General features: G+C 36.1%; 5 protein-coding genes across 10 annotated transcripts; 3 read left to right on the forward strand and 2 right to left on the reverse strand.

The window, feature by feature from the left end:
* The first annotated feature begins 3227 nt into the window (after positions 1 to 3227).
* LOC110605060 (putative receptor protein kinase ZmPK1) lies at positions 3228 to 4331 on the forward strand. The gene has a single exon (XM_043952523.1). The coding sequence runs from the start codon at positions 3228 to 3230 to the stop codon at positions 4329 to 4331; it is 1104 nt and encodes a 367-aa protein (XP_043808458.1).
* Positions 4332 to 4369: 38 nt separating this feature from the next.
* Positions 4370 to 5620, forward strand: LOC122722272 (G-type lectin S-receptor-like serine/threonine-protein kinase SD2-5). The gene has a single exon (XM_043952524.1). The coding sequence runs from the start codon at positions 4375 to 4377 to the stop codon at positions 5356 to 5358; it is 984 nt and encodes a 327-aa protein (XP_043808459.1). The 5' UTR covers positions 4370 to 4374; the 3' UTR covers positions 5359 to 5620.
* A 348-nt stretch (positions 5621 to 5968) lies between these two features.
* Positions 5969 to 10661, reverse strand: LOC110605098. The gene is made up of 4 exons (XM_021743413.2): positions 8303 to 10661; positions 7106 to 7728; positions 6450 to 6965; positions 5969 to 6347 (listed from the first exon to the last, which is right to left on the reverse strand). The coding sequence occupies exons 1-4, from the start codon at positions 8601 to 8603 to the stop codon at positions 6219 to 6221; spliced, it is 1569 nt and encodes a 522-aa protein (XP_021599105.1). The 5' UTR covers positions 8604 to 10661; the 3' UTR covers positions 5969 to 6218.
* A 564-nt stretch (positions 10662 to 11225) lies between these two features.
* Positions 11226 to 12669, forward strand: LOC110605099 (transcription repressor OFP5). The gene has a single exon (XM_021743415.2). The coding sequence runs from the start codon at positions 11349 to 11351 to the stop codon at positions 12657 to 12659; it is 1311 nt and encodes a 436-aa protein (XP_021599107.1). The 5' UTR covers positions 11226 to 11348; the 3' UTR covers positions 12660 to 12669.
* Positions 12670 to 12912: 243 nt separating this feature from the next.
* On the reverse strand, positions 12913 to 18034 carry LOC110605100 (heat stress transcription factor A-4a). 6 transcript variants are annotated; one of them, XR_006349197.1, is made up of 5 exons: positions 17903 to 18034; positions 16833 to 17631; positions 15696 to 16755; positions 14191 to 14604; positions 12913 to 13256 (listed from the first exon to the last, which is right to left on the reverse strand). XR_006349197.1 is itself a non-coding variant. In XM_021743416.2 (3 exons), exons 2-3 carry the CDS (start codon positions 17046 to 17048, stop codon positions 15757 to 15759), a joined length of 1215 nt encoding a protein of 404 aa, XP_021599108.1. In that variant the 5' UTR covers positions 17049 to 17631; positions 17903 to 18034; the 3' UTR covers positions 15648 to 15756. The 6 variants fall into 6 exon arrangements, 2 of the variants coding, with proteins under 2 accessions (XP_021599108.1, XP_021599109.1); XR_006349198.1 differs by having other exon boundaries at positions 13897 to 14604; XR_006349196.1 differs by lacking the exon at positions 12913 to 13256 and adding an exon at positions 13424 to 14080.
* Between the last annotated feature and the right edge of the window lie 1367 nt (positions 18035 to 19401).

Raw genomic sequence — 19401 nt, forward strand, 5'->3', positions numbered from 1 at the left:
ACAGAGACATTCTCTCCGGTTGTGAAATTCACCACTGTTCGTATTCTTTTGGCTCTCGCTGTATCAAAAGGATGGGATATGCGGCAATTAGACATTTCCAATGCTTTTCTCCATGGTTTTTTAACAGAAGATTTATATATGGAGCAGCCCAAAGGCTTTGTTGATAGTACTAAGCCAGATTATGTTTGCAAACTTCAGAAATCTCTTTATGGATTAAAACAGGCACCGCGGGTCTGGTTTGAAAGACTCAAGCAATTTCTATGTTCTCTTCAATTTTGCAGCACACAGGCTGATCATTCTTTATTTATATACACCAATGGCGTTGATAAATTATTTGTGCTTGTCTATGTCGATGACATTCTTGTCACAGGAACCAAATCTTCAATCATTGATTGGTTTGATCATAAGCTGGCTACTACCTTTCCTGTTCGCGATCTTGGTGAGATAAATTACTTCCTTGGAGTTGAGGCCACAAAAACGCCAGATGGTTTATTGCTTTCTCAAAGCAAATATCTCTCTGAAATATTACAAGCAACACAGATGGAAGACTCCAAGTCTTGTGCTACACCTATGGCAACTACACCAAATCTTAGTAAACAAATAGGAACTTTATTGCATTCTATGACAGAGTATAGACAAGTGGTTGGGGCTCTACAATACTTAACTCTTACAAGACCTGACATTGCCTTTGCGGTTAACAAATTAGCTCAATTTTTACATTGTGCTACAGATGTTCATTGGCAAGTGATAGGCGGTTGTCGAAGCCGTAAAAAATAACCTATTATCAATCACAAATAAATTTGTAAATAGTGGCAATAGGGTCGAACCACAGGGACTTGACTCCAAGTATCTTCCTAATAATGACTAAGGCAAGTAATAACAAGTAAGTAAAAGAGGGGGGTTTGTTTTGATGAGTTAAAATCTAAAAGCAAAAGAGAACAATAATTTAATTGAAAAGGAATTTCAATGAGAAAGAGATTCTAGCTGAAGTGTGAGTCTGATTCAGTTTGTTCAGAATTGATCATTGATTATTAAAGACTCTTATTTGATTTCAATAAATCAGTTTTGGTTGTGGAAGACACTTCTCACAATCCAAATTCCTCCTTAGTTCTAGTTTGATTAGGAAACGTTCGCTAATCAAACACTGACCAACAAGTTGCCAAGGAACGTCCTTGGGGCATTTAGCATCGAACAACCGTTGATCGCATTAAGACTTAGAGAAACCCAATTCTACCCTTGCCAACCGCGTGGTCAAGGCTAGGTTATGCAATTGATTATATTTATGTTCAAACAATTTAAGCAATTACGGACCTAAATCATTCAAACAATTTATCACTAAAGCAATTTAAAAGCAATGGACCCTTATTGATTCTAAAAGCAAAGTAATAATTATGGAGAAGATCAGATTGCATAAATATTGAAATAAACAAGAGTTCAACAATGGAGTATTAAACCTCCAATTCATCACAAATCTGAATATTCTCAACTTCAACTAGAAAAGATGAAAATTAGCCACACATGGTAGACTAAATACACAAAAGATGAAAAAGAAAAGAAAAGGGAAGAAGCTGCAGAATTTCTGGAGAGTTTCTGACGAGTTGAGTTGCTGATCAAAAGATGATTTTGCTGGTTTGGAGGCTCTCTTTTTATAGCTGCAGAATTTCATCCATCTAGGGTTTCAAAATCCCTTTTTGATTTGGTGTTTGACTCCTCTTATGATGTTGAATTTAATTGCAATTGGAATTCCTTGGATGAGAAACTCTTTCGTGGCTCTTGGTTTTATGTTGGTAGTGATTGGGTTGGATTTGGACTTCTGAAAATTCGGATTTCTGTTTTCTGCCCAATTTCCCGCTCTTCTGTCAGTTTCTGCTGTCAAAGTGATTTGCCTGGTGATTTGAGTGTTTTGGGCAAATCACTGACTCAATCACTTTTCTGTGAGTTAGTCCTCTCTGCCTCTGCGAGTGATTTGCCCAGTTTCTTCGAGTGTCTTGGGCAAATCACTGCCCATATCACTTCTGCCTGTTGCCTCCAGTTTTCTGCTTCAGCTTGATCTGGGCAGATCACTGGGCAAATCACTGACCCAATCACTTTTCTGTCAATTTTCTGCACTTTTTCTCCAATTTTCCAAATTCTTCCTTTTCTGTAAAAACAAGATAAAAACCATAAATTAACCAAAAAGAATGTGTAAATAAACAATAATAATTATGATAAAAATGTGGCTAAATTGTGCTTGATCAGCAAGCATGCAAAAGACTACTACGTTATCTTAATGGTACAGCCACTCAAGGTCTTTTGCTTCGTCCTTCATCAACATTCTCACTACAATGTTATTCAGATAGTGACTGGGCTGGTTATCCCGATGATCGACGGTCAACCGGAGGCTATCTAGTTTATTTTGGTGGTAATTTAATCTCCTGGTCTAGTAAGAAGCAGCCAACGGTAGCACGATCAAGTACAGAAAGTGAATATAAAGCTATTGCGAATGCCACTGCTGAGATAATGTGGGTTACTACTCTTTTACGTGAGATTGGATATGCTCCTGCAGCATCTGCAACTTTATGGTGCAATAATGTTAGTGCTATCTATCTGACTTCAAATCCTATTTTCCATGCTCGAACAAAGCATGTTGAAATTGATTATCATTTTATTCGAGATCAGATACGACTTGGCATTGTTTCTATTCGGTTTCTTAAAAGTGCAGAGCAACTTGCAGATATCATGACTAAACCTTTGGGGCAGCAACTATTTTCAACTCACTCATGCAAGCTTCAACTGCAGTCTCCTGCCCTTCAGCTTGAAGGGACTGTTACAGATAATATTGGTTATATTATTTGTTACTAAATAGCTGTATTAGTTGTATTCTAATGATAGTCTTACACTCTTATACTTATCCTTTGTAACTACACAGAGATGTATAAATAGAGTTGTACTATTCAATACGAAATATATAGAAAAACCTAATTCTCTCTAGTTTGTACACTACTTGGCTATTGGATTAGCCGAGGCAATTATAGATTTTAATTCTGGTAAACTAGTTTGGTCAATTAACAACATAACATGGTTAGCAAACAGAAATAGACCTGTTGGTGAGAATGCTACTTTACAGTTGCTTGCAGATGGAAATTTGATCCTCAGAGATGCAGATGGTGCTTTGGTTTGGTCTACCAGAACATCTAACAAGGCTGTGGTGGGTATGAAGATGACCGAAACAGGAAACCTTGTACTTCATGACAGTGAAAATAATACTGTTTGGCAATCGTTCGACCATCCAACGGACACTGCTCCCAGGGCAGAAACTGGTTCCAGGGCAGAAGCTGGTGGCTAGTGTTTCAGAAACCAATTTGTCTGAAGGAGATTTCTATTTTTCTTTGACATCTGAAGGTCTGTTTGCTTTTTACCAATCTGATGAATTAAATTATTTGAGTTATTTTTTCTCGGAACACATTAAAGGATTTGACTCCGTGGAAAGCATGCAACTAACTGATAAAAGTAAATTTTCTGTGCGAGCTATGGCTATTGACGGCCGAAAGATATCTTACACTTTCCCAAGGTTTCCTAAATATACTAATTATACTAAATATACTAATAATACACTGGTGAAATTCGATCCTGATGGGCATCTCAGACTTTATGATGATGATAATTCCAACTCGACCGACCTGTTGATGGATTATGTCAGTGAATGTGCTTATCCAACAGTTTGTGGTAATTACAGCCTCTGCTCAAATGGAAAGTGTTCGTGCCTTCCCGGGTTTGTTCAAGATGATGTCTCTGAAGCCCAAGGCAATTTCAGATGCAAAGAGATAAGTCCGACCACTTGTGAAAATCCCTTATCCCACTCAATTCTTCCCGTCAAAGGTATCTATTATTCCAATAGTAAAGGTGGAATTCTGAAGGAAACAAACATGGAGGATTGTAAACGGACGTGTTTGAACACCTGTTCATGCAAAGTTGCTGTGTTTCAGTACGACGATAGCAATGTTTCACATGGGGATTGTCTCTTGCCTTCACCAGTTTTTTCACTTACAGATTCACCATTTGTTTCACTTACATATAAAGGAAATGAAGTATATACAAGTGGCCAATTTCAAACGGTAAGCTCATTTGCCCTCATCAAAATTTCAAATGATAGTGGGAGTGGAGGAGGATCTGATGTAGTTTTGACTCCTGAAGAACATAGAGGAGGATCTGATGCAGTTTCGACTTCTGAAGAACATAGAAGAGGATCTGCTAGAAGAAAAATTATAGCAGGAATAACTGCAGTAACCTTTCTACTGGTGGGTCTGACTGTTGGCTTTTCTTGGATAGTTGTTTTTGAAGAAGAAATCTGATGAAGAGGATGGAATGGAAGATTACTTGGACCAACTATAAGGAATGCCTACGAGATTCACTTATGAAGAACTAAAAGCAGCAACTGGAGATTTCCAGAAAAAACTAGGAGGAGGAGGGTTTGGGTCAGTTTTTGAAGGAGATATGGCCACAGGAGATAAAATTGCCGTGAAGCGCCTAGATTCTTTAGGCCAAGGGAAGAAGGAATTCATGGCAGAAGTCAAGACCATAGGAAGCATCCATCATAACAACCTAGTGAGGTTAATTGGCTTCTGTGCAGAAAAATTGCATAGACTCTTGGTGTATGAGTTCATGTGTAATGGGTCCTTGGACAAATGGATTTTTCATAAAGAGCCCTTGAGACCTCCTCTAGATTGGCAAACAAGAAGGACAATTGTTCTAGACATAGCAAAGGGGCTGGCCTATCTCCATGAAGATTGCAGACAGAGAATAGTTCATTTGGATATCAAACCCCAAAACATACTATTGGATGCAGATCTTCATGCGAAGATATCCGACTTTGGATTGTCCAAGTTGATTGATAGGGATCAAAGCCAAGTGGTGACGACAATGAGAGGGACTCCTGGGTATTTGGCTCCTGAATGGTTTAGTTCAGTAATCACAGAGAAGGCAGATGTTTATAGCTTTGGCATTGTAGTAATGGAAGTGGTCTGTGGAAGGAAAAATTTGGACAGGTCACAGCCTGAGGAATTCATGCATTTGCTCCCAATTGTCATGAAAAAAGATGAGAAGGATCAATTGGTGGATGTGGTTGACAGGAGTGAGGATATGCAATTGCACAAGTCAGAAGCTCTGAAGATGATGAAGGTTGCAATTTGGCGTCTGCAGAGTAATTACACAAGTAGGCCTTCCATGTCAATTGTAGTTAAAGTCTTAGAAGGCAATTCCGATGTGGATGCTGAGCTAGACTACAGTGTCCATAATCCAGCAGCAATGGCAGCAATAAAAAGAGAGGCAGAGTTAGGGACAACTCCAGTATTGCCATCTTTTCTATCAGGACCAAGGTGAAGAAAGATGATTTTGGGTTTTCTATTTCCTATTGCCTTTATTTTTCATTTCTATGATCTGTGCTATGTTTTCAATTCAATCTGCTTGGTTCCACTTGTGGAAGAACAGTATAATTTTAGAAGCTATTTGGCTTATTTCTCTTCTGCTTTTTGTTGTGACTGATAATTGTAATAAAAATTTTCTCAAGGCATAATCTAGTTGTTAAATTTGCCTTTCCTCTAATTATCAAGTTGTCTACACATATATCATTCCCCTTCTTCAACAATTGTTTATATTTCCATGTTTATTGATTAGATTTGGACAGCTTGTCGTTTTGGTTCATTGACATTTGAAACTATTTATTAATCAAATTTATATAGAATAAGTGTTATTGGTCATATGGATCTCAGTACATATCATCTAAGCCTCATCAAGAACATCTGCTTGTGTTCCATTACTCTTTATTACAAAAATAATGGGTAATTGCAGCAGTTTGAGTTGGTTAAAGTCTAATTTTTGAGCTTCAAAGAAGTTGGGAAATTTCCTTTTCAATTCTGCGGAGAGCGAATTCAACACAATTTGATTTGCATTGATTTTGTGCTATATGCTTAGAACTTCAAAAGGGGGAGAAGAAGAAGAACAAGTTGTACATTATGCTGATTCTGATAAAAACAAAAAAAGAATATAGAAGACATCAGATTGAATTTTGCTGATTAGCTGAGAATAACAGGGGGGGAAAAAGAACCTTGAAGTTTATGGTATGAATCCTAGTAACTACTGTATTCAAGAAAATAAAAAAGAACCCTTTGGGTTGAGGCCCTAATCTATCTCCCTAAAAAAATCCATTGTTTAGGCTGGAAATTGTAATCTCTTAGCGGGAGTTATTGCTTAGGTACAAGGATGTCGAAGTCTGTAACAGTCCATTCAGCAACCTGATCAGGAGCTTTGAAAATTTCAGTTCCTAAATCAACAGACATCCATTGCCTCCTGGCTGGAGGAGTCCCAGGATCCTGCAAGAATTGTTTTACAGTCACATGTTAAAGTATCAAATGAAGCTTCAACAGTTTCAAGAATCCATTTTTTTTGTCATCAAATTTAGACAAAATTCAAACCTGATAAAAGTAAAGTGATTGTGACAACCTCCCAACATCAAGCTCCCATGTTCTTGGATCACCAATCCAACCCTCACCTTGCTTAGTTGGATATCCATACTCACGCCAAACAGGATGCGGCAAAATCTGCAATATTTCCTGAGGCTGAGGATTGCTGTATGGATCACACAAACTGTAAGGCACCTCAAGATGCTCTGCATTCCCTGGGGAACAATGCAAGTGATAGGCTGCATAAGGGAATTGAGCAGTGTCATTCCGATGAACACGTGTTCCATTGGGAAATGTGTGGTGAGGTGGGCAGAGATTAAGGTTGTCAGGATGGCACCATGAACTTGTATTTGGGTTTATGATCATTTCGCAGTATCGTGTAACGTCTGACGAGACATTTCCATCGCAAGGTTGTCCATTGTTCTTCCAACAGCTTCCTATGTCCAGTAGGTAGAATTGACTGCTAGGACCCCCACCTTTGATTACATTCAAAGTGAACCTCACGTTAAAGTTTGGTGATTCTGGTATCTGCATACATAGTACATGTGTCAGGTACTACAAAATTGTTTTGCTTGTAAGAACAACTTGCACAAAGGGCACATTCAGATAGATTTTCATCTGACTGATAAGCCAAACTTAAGGATATGTTTTAATTAAGCATTACTTACAATTTTGGACATTCCCCTGGTGGGGTAATGATAGCCACCAGAGAGTCCACGCGTTGCATCCGATCTCAAGTAAAGCATCAACCATGGATACTTTGTTGAAGTCCTCAAGACATGGTGGAAAATCCAACTGCCCTTTCCAACTTCCTTCTCCCAACTCACAGAATGGTAAGAAATGTTACCCAAAAGTCCATTTTTCAAATCAGCATCCAAATCCCACGTCCCATAAAACCTACCTTTGAGAGTAGTCCTATTAGGCCCTTGCAGAGTAGTGTAGTCATGATAAATAAACGGTTGGTTCATGCACCCTTTTCCAAAGCAAGGGAACCCAGAATTAGGGCCAAAAGGTCCTATTTTCTGTCCATTTTTTGGGCACTTGGCTGCGTAAGTGTCCATGTTCCCACTCTTGAGCATGACCATCCAGAACTGCCATGGATTTGGACTGTCTTCAACTTGACATTTAGAACCTAAGTAGAGTTCTTTCTCTGCAGCATAAAGATTCACATCATATAGAGACTTTGTCTGCACTCCAGGAAAAGGGTCTCCAACTCCTAGTTTGTTGTCTTCCTCTGTGACCCTGTGCACCAACATATAGGGCAGCAAATTGCAGATGGAGCAATTCTTTTCTACCAAAGTAAGAAAAAGAACAAGAAGACAAAGGAATTATTATGTTGCAATGATCAAGCTCTGGGACCAAGAAATCAAAAAGTTTTAGGAAGAATTACCAAGTCCTATTTCATAAAATCAAACTCCTTGACTATTCTTAAAGAAACCATTAGCGGCTTCAAAGATTTGTACTATTCAATCCCTCTAATTTTAACTATACTTATCATTTGGTCCCCAATAAATTTAAATATCCATATTATTTAGTCCCTCTAATTAATACTAAAATAAATTGACTAACAATTTTTTTGACAGAATGACTGAATAGTTTGATTTTACAAAATACAGAGACATTTTGAAATGAGAACGTAGTAGTAAATTTCCTAAAATCTAAGGGCCTGCTAGTAATTCTTCCAAAGTTTTATTTTAGTAAGAACATGCAAATCCATATTTTCAAATTCCTGCTGGATTGTAATGCATCAGCTGCACCCTTTTTACTGTCATAAACACATTATATGTTCTAAAACAAAAATAAATGCTCATTACAAGGACAAAGATAAACCAAGAAAAACATAGAAAATAATCCAGAGTGCTTACCTTTTGCCTGAGGAGAAGCTTTGTATATGTCAAAGCAATCTGCAGCTCTTGGGCTGCCCATACCAGGAACTTCTTCTCCAACCTCATTGCACTGGTTCCATGACTCTATTGCTAATCTTAGACCATCTTTCCTCATGCCTGGATCACCCACTGCTGATGTATACTCATCTCCAGCTCTAACACACAAAGAACCTGAAAGATAAACCACTGCCAACACAAATAGATAGCAATTTGGCTTCCTCAGTTTAGCCATTGATGAAAATGAACCAGAGTTTGATCTCCTATATATACACATGAACATGAAAAGTTTAATTCATATTCAATAGATGAACTAATTATGGGTTTGAATAGAAATGTGGAATTTGATCTTTATGCATTGTCTTTCACTACAAAAACATTGCTTTGGACTCTAGTCTTAACCTTGAATAGAATGAAACGTACTCTTCCTTATATGCCTTCAAGAAAGAAAAAGGGTTAGTGTTATTAAATGTGTTAGTCTCTGTGGAGTCTAATTATTCTTATTTTACTAAATGAAGGTTTGTTCGTTGCACATTCTGTTTCATACAAGGCTACTTATGCCTTTCTTAAACCAACTTTCTTACCAGAAAAGAAAGGGACAGACCAAACAGGAGCCTTATCATTATTGCTTTATATTTTTCTTTTTGGATAGAACATCTCATTTTCTAGTTAGATTAGCATTTGCAGGAAACTTTCATGTAAAGTATTAAAGAACAGTCTATTTAGAAAATTGGAGCAGTCATTGTCCCAGTGGTAAAAAGTTCAATTTCAGGATTTTCTGTTATGCACTTTTACCTTTTGTTCTTGCTTTTCCCTTCATAACAAAATACAAAAGTTGCCATTTTAACTTCTATTATTAATTCTGTTGATTACTGAAATTTTCCATAATGCTCCATGCACCATGATATATTTCTACATGCTGTGTTTGGAACAAATTCTTGGGAAATTTAGCATATGACATATTAATATATGATATTCAATTAAATTTCATGCAAATATTCAACTTGTATTTTCTGAATCCAAAGAAATTTCATGCAAATATGAGTAGACATTAGCCCTTGCGAAGCAGGGAGAAGAATAATTCATCTGCAAGTGATTTGGGCATTTGCAAAGCCACCACTCTATTAATCAAAAGGAATATAAGGTGATCAAGACTAAAAGAGAAACACCCAGAAATTATATTCTTGAGAGTCTAGTCCTTCTAGCTGATAATTATCAACTTTTTTTTAATTTTTATTTTTATTTTTATTTTTTGGCTGTTCAATTACTTCACATACCAATGAAAAAAACAGTGCACAAACCTAAGATAAGCAGCAACTAACTTAATTTGGTCTTCACACGTAAATTCTGATATTAGCAACCTCACTGTGTCTTACTTAGATGCAGTGGTTGTTGGGTTTCTTTTAAACAAAGTGATGCCTCCATTATAACAGAAGTAAAAGTGAAGTTTCTTTGATTCTGTCCTTCGACTGCAATCCATTTCCAAACGTAACTACTGTGGGTAGATAATCAAGTGGACACTTTGAAAATATTGGTCCAATGTCACCATTGATTTGGGCTTTGCAGCTTTTGTGTGTGCATCTTAGCCCTGGCCCTGTTCCAAAACCTGCCAAAATTGCAACCTTGATCTCTTGTGGACAGCCTAGCGGTGGCAAGACATCTATGTTGAACCTGACAAGTCTTACACTGTGTTTGGAAGAAAGTTTTTGGATGTAAGCTATGGTTTTCTAAAATAATTATCTTATTTAGAAGAAGGTTATTTAAGTAGGATATGATTTTTTGAGGCTTCAAAACTTCCAAAACCCTCATTTTTTCTATCCATCAAATTGGTAAGTTGGTTATTTCTTTTGTCTTACATTATTTTAAAAATCCTCACTTCGCCCCATCCAAACACACTCTTAAACACAAAGAAGTTAGAAGAAAAAAAAAGAAAAATCCCTTGAGGAGATAAGGTCATTGTATCCCTTTTTACCTTCTCTGGCAATAATTAACCACTATGGTGGTCTTTGGCCTAAAGTTTGAAAGAAGGGAAAACAAAATGATAAAAATCTAGAAAATCCAAAAAATAATGATAATGATAATAATAATAAATAAAGCAAAAGGCAAAAGAAGGAACCAATTCCATTTTTACAAACAAAAGACACAGACAAAAGAAAGGAACTCCTTCAAATCAGAAAAGCCAAAAGAGAGAAGTGTCAGTCCTAGTTGTGCAAAATCTGTCTCCACTTCAAAGCCGAGTAGCTGTTTTAGATGACAAAAAGCCAACTATTTCTCAAGGATTTGGGTAGTATGCCTTTTTTTTTTTTTAATTATTTGATAACAAATATATTTTAACTCTAGAATTTATAATTTTAAAAATACCCAATAGTGGAATAATTAAAAACAATATTTAGTTATTAAAAACTCATCTTTAATTCTTTGTGGGCATCTCAAATCCAGTTATCATTACTTAAATACTACTCGAACTTTTTTTTGATTTTATATCTATTAATTAATAATTTATACAAAAAAATATATATATATTAATAAATGAAATTGAATTAAACACCTAAAGATGCTCGGAATGTTGTGATACGATGTGAAGTGTAGGGCAATTATACTGGCCTTTAGTTCATGCAGGCTTAAGCAATTAGTCTTTGTTTGGGTGGGAAGAAAATGAAGTGGATTTTCACTTGTAGTTCTTCTGCTCCAAGAGGTCCCCCATCTACCCATGAATTATTTTTCAAGTACAGACCATAAAGTGGAAAAGAAAATTAAAGTTAGGCAAAGTTGTCACAAGATTTAGAGCGGGTCTTTCTTTTGAAAAAAGAAAATAAATAAATAAATAAATAAATAATCTACCAGAAAACAAGTAAGAAACCCACGTTCCTATTTATAAGCCTAACTGCCCTCTAACTGCTAACCCATTATCATCTTATTCAGGTTCTTATCAACTCTTCTTCTCTGCAACTGCATTAACTTTGACAAACCAAGCAAATTCTCTTTACAAAAAGCTGAGAGAACCCCATTTATCAATACTTGAAAAAAGATGAAGTGGGGCAGAAAGAAACCATCTTCATCTGATTCTTCTCGTTCTTTCTTAATCTCTCAAGTTATACCCAATTCTTGGCTGACGAAGTTCAAGCAAATGAGCATCAACTCAGGCCAGAAACATGCAAAGCAGAAAGTGAAGTGGAATTCTGTGTATACAAACTCCTCCCGCTGTTCTGGTGGCGGAGGTAAATTTTATGGAGGTGATGGTGATGCTTTTTGGAGGCTATCGTTTGGAGATGAGAGTCTTGATGACATGAAGAATAGGAATGTTTTGCGATCAGTCAGGTATAATTCAGACGATGATCTTGGATTGCCACCGTCAAGCTATCATAGATCAAAAGCTTCAACTGTTAATGGAAATGAACAGGCTCAGAAGTTCTGTAACATGGTTTCTCACGCGAGAACAATCAGAGGAATGCCAAAAGAAGAGGCTTTGACAGAAGCTATATGTACAAGGGAGAAGGTAGCAGAAATCAGAACACCAAGGCTGAAAATTGAAAAAGCTAAGAGATTGAAGAAAGGAAATCAAAGGGTTTTCGAAGAAAAACAATTAGAACAAGATGGAAGACCACATGAAGCAGAAAGGATTCCAAGAAATGCAGAAGCGAAGAATATGTATGAAACTGAACCTCGAAGAACAGGTGGGATGGTTGAAAGGGAAGATGTTAAGTTGGCAGCTGCTGATTCAAGGAAAGATTGCTACTTCTCTTCCATGAATTCAAGAGATTCTTATGGAAGAAAAGTTGAAGATTGTGTTTTTGCAGCAGAGAATAACAATGTTGGAATTTCTGCAGAGGAGTTTAGCTTTCAGTGGCAGAAATTGAAAGAAAAGAAGATTGAAGGGCTCAAGACAAGAGGTGAAGAACAGAGGAAATCTCTGTACATAAGCAGGGAGTTGCAGAGGAAAAGACCAAAGCACAACAGCAAAGTAAGAGTTTATTCTCCAAGAACAGCTTCAAAAGCCGAAATCTGCAAAATAAAAGCTCTGGAGGACATGAAGAAAGCCAAATTGAAAATGAAAAAGAAGGCAAAGGAAAAACAAATGGAGGAATTCAAGGGTTTAGAGAGCTTTGCCGTGGTGAAATGTTCATATGATCCCCAGAAGGACTTCAGAGATTCAATGATTGAGATGATTAAAGAGCAGAGGATTAGGCAGCCAGAAGAGCTTGAAGAACTCTTGGCATGCTATCTGACATTGAATTCTGATGAGTACCACGATCTCATCATAAGGGTATTCCGGCAAGTATGGTTCGACCTGAACCGAGCTTGTTTCCATAGTGAATTCGATAATGAAGAGGGTTACTAGGGATTAACGACATCTTTGCTAATGATAGAAAACATGTAAATATGCTGTAGATAGGTTGCTGCTCTAATATTATGCTTCAATTTCAGCACATAAGCAGGATTAGTTAGCTGATCACCTAGCCATAAACAACTTCAAGAAATATCCTGACTAGCTAGGGTAAATGTAAATCAAGTAAAGAAGAATCCAGACAACATACCTGTTTACTGCAACTGTTGCTACTAGCTAGGGGGACTTTTGCAATATCATGACTCAATTATATAACAAGTACTTTTTTCCTTTTTCTTTTCAAATTATATTGGCCATAGTACAAGTCTTTTTCAGCAGCCAAAGAAAAATGTAATGGTAGAAGTATAGGTGCAGTGCAATGAACCATCCCAAAATCAAATCCAATGGTGATGGGCAGCAAAGCAAGAATGTCCTTATCGTGAATAGAGCCATCAATAGGTGCAGATTCTCAGGGAAGTAAAATGGGTCACAAGTCCTGAGAATTGTACTTCAGGAGTCCGCTAATAGGTTTCTGCAAGCATCTCAAGAATCTCCCTTGTGAATGCAAGGGTGCATAAACCAGCAATGGTGAAATTGAACTTCTTATTCTTCCTGAAAATTGTAGTCACATTGACAATACATGTAAAAGAGGAGTTGCAGGAAAGCAATTCATATGAACGGCATTACTTTCCAATAATTAAGTACCAACTAGGAAGCCATTTTTATAATAGGAAGCCATTTTTATAAAAGTAGGAAAAGCAAGAAAAAGGATGATTCCATCTTCAGAAAACAGGATTTGATTGATACAATTAAGGAACATATGTACACCAGATTAAGAAAGCTTGCAGTACAGAAGTCAGCTTGTAGCTATCTAGCTAGCGTGGCTACTGCTAATCTAACCGCCTGCTATATGAGAGTGGCCTTGCAAGTTGCAACTAGATTTTGACTTGCATAATGTCATGATACAGGATTATGCATTCATATTCATTTGACTGCTGATGAAGAAAAGAGACCACATAAAACAGAGCTCAGGATAAGGGCAATATTTTTTCACCTAACATCAAGTACATTTCTATTGTTTTAAATTTGTATCTTTAGGGAGAGAGACAGGCTGGCATGGAAAACAGAGCAAGGTTCAGTTGCAAAGGCTTCAGTTTCAGGATTTTGGAGCATTCAGGCCATCAGCATGATGCCCAAAAACAAATAGAAAATATATATTTAAAAAAAGAAATAGAAGGGGAGAAAAAAGCACCAAAACAAATGGTCATTGAATTTTGCAATTTGGTTTTATCTGCCACCACTTAATGAATGATCACCAAATTCAATGATTAGATGCCAAGCCAGCATATATAATCCAATATGACTGCAGACTCTGTTTTCGCCATGTCTCCAAAGATTACCCCTTGGAGCCGAAACGAAAATTCCCCGGCAGTCACCTTCAAAAGACACACACTAACATGCATAAATCGCCCAGTTCTTTTTATTCTTAAAAAGAAAAACATGTTAATTTGCATGTTAAAAAATATCAAGTTGGTTTGAAATCAACCTGCAAGATTCAACAACGTTAGATCTCTTAAGTTGGGCTTCCATTTTCAGCACTACCTGCTTGACTCAACAAGCTAGTACTGTTAATTCCATCATCTCCAGAGTAAGAAACTACGACCACAACAAGAGATGTCCCCGACCATCACTCCTATCCAGACTCATACCGTGACTTGGCATCCTGGTATAAACTAAACCATATCTATTGCTCTCATATTTATTGTGCGTCCAACAGTGATGCAGACTGCTAACTAATGAAGCAGTTAGGTCTACCATGGGTGTTCACTATCTTGCTTATCCTCCGCCTGGGCTGGCTTCCAGCTCCTTCATGATTCGATCAGGGTTGAGCATCCCCCTTCTGCTTGTATCTAGTCGCTCTTGAGACTAATGATGAGAATCCCATCATGAAGCATTTTACCTAGTAATAATCAGAAGTAGCAAACCATTTGAATTTGACAGATGAGAGTGGCTAAAAGCTACAACAGCGCCAGAACGTTTAAGCTTATTAACATTACCAACATTTGCTGATTTTGATTTCCAGTGTGTTGTATCCACCATCAATCCAAATTTGAAAGTAAAGAAAAAGAGAACAGAATAAAACGAATATACATCTTCCCAAATAAGATAAAAGTTTCAATTTCTACTGGAAAATACTCAAGTATGCAACACAATAACACTTTTCTTGATAAACAAAGAATGAGATCAAATGCACACGAAATAAACAGAAGGTAGATGAAAAAGGTGCACCAACTGAATCCAGCATAACCAAACTGTGCACGAAAATTATGACAATTCAAAATTTGTTGTTTAAAAAAAATTAAATAACATGGAAAAATTGGGGCACAAAATATTCCCCCAGCTTAATACACACACAGTGTCTAAATTGCTTCTCCAAGACAGATACCTTCACATTCATTTGCAGCTCATTCCCGCAGTGAACCTTAATATGATCATTCTTCATCTTATAAACAATTTGAACAAAAAAAGAGTAAAAGATAAAAAATTTCTTGTGAACAACCATTAACAGCTAGAGCACCAACAGACCTTGTTCAAATTCCACTACATTTTTCTCAGTTGGTCAGTGCCATTTTTTACCAAGCTAGCTAGATTGTAGAATTAATTACATAGGAAATATCAAAGCTATAGTTAACTAAGCTAGATAGGACAGAGATCATTCACCGACCATAATTTGGCCTCATCTATCTAATCTTTGACATTGAAAGTAACATCATCTGAAGTGTGACACAAATAGAAACAGAAAGCACAAGAGGGACACTTAAAAAACACCTCTAATAAACTATTTCAGAATTATGTACCAAAATCAACTTCATTGCAAAGCTAGCTGACATTTGCTTCTGAGTGTGATAGGCGTTAAACTCATATAACAACCAAAGCATAATTAAACTGAAGGAAAATGCAAAACCTAGTAAATATAGTAGCACTTAAAAGAACCATGGAGAATGCGATCAATAAAGAAAACCTATTATTACCGTATCAAACAAATCATACCTAAACTTATTACAAGTGAGGCTCTGAGGCACCAGAGCCAGAAAAACAATCAAAGCAAATTTCAAGTTCTCTCTGCAGGAGTAAGATGCTCCATCTGTTCAGCAAGATTATTTACATTCCTCATGTTCCACCAAAATTTTCCCTGATCACTGGGTTTCATCTCATTTTTTCTTTCACCAGAATCCTTTCTTTCAGATTGAACTTCCTGTGCATCAGTTGAACCAGGATTCTCAGTCAAAAACTGTTCCCAGAATATATCATTGACTCCAGCTGCCACAGTAGGAGCAGTTCCAGTTGTTTGTTCCTTCAGGGGTTCAGGCTCTGGAACAGAAGCTACAGCAGGCTCAGAATTCATGTCGATAGCAGGAGACTTGGGCCGAATATCAACACTAAATTGTACACAAGATATGGCTGGGCTTTCAGCACAGCTTGTAGATTCATCCAACTCCAAGTTTGAATTGCTTTGCATTTTGTTTTCGACGTCATTTGCAATACTCTCCCAAAATGTCAGAGATGACTCCAATTGCTCAAACTGTTCCATGTTTGACAGTGCAGCAGTATTACTATCCACATTCTCTCTAGTTTGGCAAGTAACCATTTGATTCTCCTCCATGCTGGCCTCGTCATAGAAATAACCAATTCTTGGCAACCTTCTCTTTCTATCATGGCCTGGTTCCAACTGCGACATGAGATTCAGAGCAAGCCCAGGTTTTTGTAAGACTTGAGCCACAAAAGACACCATAGTTTGCTGCCTTCGCTCCATCTGTTGCAATTTCTCCTTCAAAGCCTGCATTTGCATCTCAAATCCCTTTCTCTCCTGTTCATGCCTCTGTAAGTCCGAGATAAGCACTTCTTTCTCACGTTGAAGCCTCTCTATGTCATCCCTCAAAGTCTGTCTTTCTGGATCAGTTAATGTATAAGATCCCTGTCCTTGGAGATTTTGCATAGAATGGCTGTGAACCGGCTTCCTCCTGTGAATGTTCTTCATAAGGTGTGGTTGACCTCTTATAAAATCTTCATTTGCAAATTCCCATTGTTCTGGATCAATCTTTCTAAAGCCCTAATCAGAACATCCCAATTCAACAAGCATGTTAAAAAAGGACGAGTATAAAAGACAAAAGAAAAAGAATTGCTTACATATGTGTTGAGCTGTCTGATGAAGCTTGAGAAGTTATTGTGCTTAAAGAATCTCGGGAGCAAATCCCTTGCAAACTCTGGCGGATTCCATACAATAAAGCTTTTATTGCTCTGACTCCATGAAACTACTGAATCCGTAGAAGGATCATCCACCATCTCATATGTCTTTGAAAGGAAAGGTGGCAATGAATTGGAGCTGCCCTGAGATTCATCCATCCTAATTCCAACTTCTAATCAGAACTGCAACATCAAGCCTCCAAGATTCACTAATTGAATATGAAAATTTTCAGTTTCCCTATAATTCAATTGCAAAAACCCCAAATGAGCCAAAATCTCTATTCCCATAAAGACCCAAAATTCACAAAAAGAAAAACCCAACTCACAACCATGAATTCGCACTGGAAACTTCTCAAGTCAAATCAAAACAAAATAACCCAATAAAGCCCTCTTCTGCTTGGACGACAATACCCTATCAAAAATCAGCTCCACTTTTTTTTTTTTTTCTTGGCCTCTCCTATAGTTCACTTCTGACCAATCAACCGTCCCTTGAAAAATCCTAAAAACCCAGTTCAAAGCCCTAAACTCTTCCCAGAGTTACATACAAATTCAAGTAAAACCCTATTATCCCGAGAGAATTACAAACAATCGCGAAACCCAAATTGGAATTTGCTTCCAATTCTTAAATAATACAGATATCTACAAAAATCAAATGACCCACTTCCCAGCGCCCAATTGAGAAGAAGACAAGAAGAAAAACCCAAGTAAACTCAATAATCCCAAACGCAACAGTGGCGGCTTCCTGTATTTATATAAAAAACAACAAAATTAAAGAGTTTAGTAATGTTATTAGTTGAAAATATCATGGAGGCCCCATTTGCCAAGCCGTTAAACATCACTAATTTATAATCATAATATCATAAATCAAACGAGAGCTATAATTTTTAGACAAACAAAATAAAAATAAAAAATAAAACTTGGAGCTGAAGCAAAAGTTGATTAATTTAGTAATGACTTTCTTTTAGTAAAATCCAATAATAACTTTAAAAAATAAATAAATAGTTGTATTTCACCTTCGACGACGAAGTTGCAGAGAAAGCGTGGATGATTTTGGCGAGGCGAAAACGATTTGTTTCGTTGTCGTTTAAGAAGTTTATTTTGGGGATTCTCTCTCTTGAAGACTTGAACGGTGCGAGAGTTTTCTAGGGGTTTTTAATTCTTTAGAGTGAACCCAAACATTATTATTATTGTGAAAGTTAATTTTTATTAAAATGTTTTATAAATTTTGATTTTGTTAATGATTTTCAATCTTTACTCCCTACTCGTTAGTTAAAAATACTTGAAGAAAAAAATTGTCTTAGAAATTTTATTATAAAATAACATTTTAATTAATTTAAATAATTATAAGTTAAACAAACACTTAATAAAATTTTAAATATGAAGTACATTGAAGTATTATTAATAATAAATATTTTTATTATTGATGAGTGTCGTTTATATTGATAATTTTTCTAATCGTATTCTTTTATTTGTATAATTTTATTTGTGATCTATTATTTATGTGTGAGATTGTGAATTTATAAATTTATATCGTTGATATTATTGTAATTTTATTTTTAGTTTGTATGTGATTGTCGATATTGAAATTAATAGCGATTTTTATCGATAATTGATTACGTGATTAAATTTTAATGTTTGTATTATTTTTCTGATCGATTATTATTTTAGATGATAAAATTTGATAGATTATTGAATGTTAGAGTGCATAATACCTTTTTGAAATTGCTCTATAGCTATCTCATACTGAAATTGCATTCACATTATTTCTTTGCCTTTAATTTTGATCAGCGAAATTAATTTTTTAAGGTATACTAAGAGTTGAGTAATATTTTTGTGTTTTAGATTGCTTTCTTCCTCGCCTTTCAGGCTGCAGCTTTGTGTGTTTGGCTTATGGATTTAGCCTTCTATGTGTGTATTTTGAATTGTTGACTTCGCATGTGTGGTTGACAGCAGTTTTTACTCTTTATCATTGTTGCTTGTCGTTGCCGTTGATGAAGATGAAGCGGTGCACTTAGTTTAATAATTCTCTTTCGGCTTGGATTCTGTTTTATCATACTCATGAGTTAGATTTTCTAGGCCAAACTGGACTTATAATTAAGTGTTCAATTTTAATTTTATATGGTAAAAAAATAATTTACAGAAACATAAATATCCATTAAATGAAAAATTTAAAAATAAAATTATCAACTCAAATCTTTTACACAATAAAAAAAACAAATAAATTATGCATAGTACAACTTATTTTCTTTATATTTAGTACTTATATGCTATTTGATAAAATTTTAAAAGTATAGAAATATAAATTTCAATTTCAATTAAACATAGAATATATTTCCATATGAAGGTATAGACATGTAAATCATATTGTTCCGTGTTTGCATACACACATATATATATATACTGCCATTGATAGTGATATTATTTTCTGGAAGATCAGATGAATCTCATAGAGTTCAGACAACATTATTATTATTTTTATTTTTATTTTCTCTGACTTGTCTTTCCTTCACTT

The sequence above is a fragment of the Manihot esculenta genome, chromosome 17, assembly GCF_001659605.2.
Source record: "Manihot esculenta cultivar AM560-2 chromosome 17, M.esculenta_v8, whole genome shotgun sequence".
NCBI lineage: Eukaryota > Viridiplantae > Streptophyta > Magnoliopsida > Malpighiales > Euphorbiaceae > Manihot > Manihot esculenta.